This window comes from Octodon degus, unplaced genomic scaffold (genome assembly GCF_000260255.1).
Source record: "Octodon degus isolate 3935 unplaced genomic scaffold, OctDeg1.0 scaffold00060, whole genome shotgun sequence".
Lineage (NCBI taxonomy): Eukaryota > Metazoa > Chordata > Mammalia > Rodentia > Octodontidae > Octodon > Octodon degus.
In genome coordinates, this window is record NW_004524636.1 from 4,011,256 (window position 1) to 4,013,117 (window position 1,862).

General features: G+C 40.7%; 1 protein-coding gene across 7 annotated transcripts in view; it reads right to left on the bottom strand.

The window, feature by feature from the left end:
• The window catches only part of Gpcpd1 (glycerophosphocholine phosphodiesterase 1), a 73,911-nt gene that overhangs the window by 63,699 nt on the left and 8,350 nt on the right, over positions 1-1,862 (bottom strand). For 6 of the 7 annotated variants that reach the window (XR_002821686.1, XM_023718551.1, XM_023718552.1 and 3 more), the window contains exon 2: positions 1,275-1,346. Coding sequence is in view for 6 of the 7 variants with exons in the window: in XM_023718551.1 (XP_023574319.1) it covers positions 1,275-1,323 (49 nt within the window). In the remaining variant the exon portion in view is untranslated. The remainder of the gene's footprint in view (positions 1-1,274; positions 1,347-1,862) is intronic. The other variant, XM_023718549.1, reaches the window with a different exon arrangement.

Here is a 1,862-nt window from a genome sequence, read left to right on the forward strand (position 1 = left end):
AAAATAAAAAAAAAAAAAAAAAAAAGACCAGTCTGGGCTACAACGTGAGCTCCAGGCCAGTCTGAACAGCATATCGAGACCCTGTCTCAAAAAACAGTAATAATGATAATAAAATTTTAAACAATGAAATGAGTACAAATGCCAATCTGTCTCAAGGCAAACTAATACTATTTTTTCAGAAAGGACTACACACACCAAATGCAAAAATGAAACTTGCTTTTCACTTTGTTCCTGTGGGTGCTTTGGGTGCTTGTCCTACTGACTCCTCAGGAATATGGATTTTTTTTCCCCCTCCAGACAGGGTTTCACTATGTCGTCCAGGCTGGCCTAGAGATCACTATGTAGCCCAGCCTGGCCTCAAAGTCCTCGCAATTTCCTCCTGTCTCAGCCTCCAAATAGTAGGATCACAGGTGTGCACCACCATTCCCAGAAATGAAAACAGAGATTCTGAAAAAAGGAAACCTTCTATTGGAATAGAGTTCTCTCTCTTTAGTTGGGCCCCTGGATTTCTATCACACTGGCAGCCTGAGGATTGGTTTTGAGCACTGTATGGACAAGTTAGTGACAGAGACCTTGTCTCAAAATCTAAAATGTAAAACTAAGAGTTACTTAACAAGTTCCCATCTGAAAACAAACAAATGAAATTAAAATTAAAAAGACTGGTGATATAGCAGATTGTGGAAGTCCTTGGGCTCACATCTCCAGTAACATGTGTGTGCGAATGTGCGCAAACACACGCAAACACACACACACACACACACACACACACACACAAAACCAAACTAAAACACAACAAAAACATCAAACTCAGTAAAAGGACCAAGGGCCGGTGTGATAGCTCAGCGGGCTAAGCACCTGCTTTGGCAAGTGCAAGGACCAGAATTTGATCCCTGGTCCTGGGGTGCACTGAGTCAGCGACCAAGTGCAGGCATGGTGGCACATGCCTGTGATCCCAGCACTGGAAAAGGCTGAAAACAGGAAGATCCCTACAAGTCCAGGCTGCATGGTGAGACTTTGTACCAACTACATAAGGGGGAGGGGGCAAAAAAAAGAAGACAGGGAGGGAGTGTTGAAAAGGAGCTGAGACTTGGTATTTGTGGCAGCTCCCTGCAGTGAGTGTGCTTACTGTGTGCAGCAGGATGTACTAATAAAAAGAAAAAATGAAAAAGAAAAAAACAAGCCCATTCTAGTAACAACTCTGTATTTAAAATAATTCACATAAGAAAAATGCTCACTTCATTAAAAAAAATAATAATTGTAACGTAAAGCTTTACCTGGTAAGAGAGAGCCTCGTATTTCAAAGGTAACCTGAGAAGGCGTCATTCTGATGGATTTTAGGATTCTTGCTAGGAAAAAAAGAAAGTTGTCACTTTGAGTACAGGAAGATACTAGCATCAGATGGTTACCACTTACAAACCATGTTAAACCAAGAGCTATGTTCATATTTTTAAAAAGTTACAGTACTTACAAAAACAACAGTATTTAATGTCTATGCAACTTTATGCTGGATGTGCTTTTTTAAAAAATGAGAATAATAAGAATAAAAAGGTGTCAGGCATGTGCACATCTGTAATCCCAGTGCTCAAAAGGCCGAGGCAGGAGAATCACCCTGAATTTGAGGCCAGCTTGGATTACATAGTAAGGTCAAGACCAGCATGGACCAGATATGCAATGCTGTCTCGAAAAACAACAACAACAAAAAAAAAAACTTTAAGTAAGGAAAGTTGAGTGTGGTGATGCACACTTGTAATCCCAAGCGCCTGGGAGGCTAGGGCAGGCTTACCAGAAGTTTGAGGCCAGTCTAAGCTATAAAATAAGTTCAAAATCTGCAGAGCCTGTCTCAAAAAAAAAAAAAAAAGCCA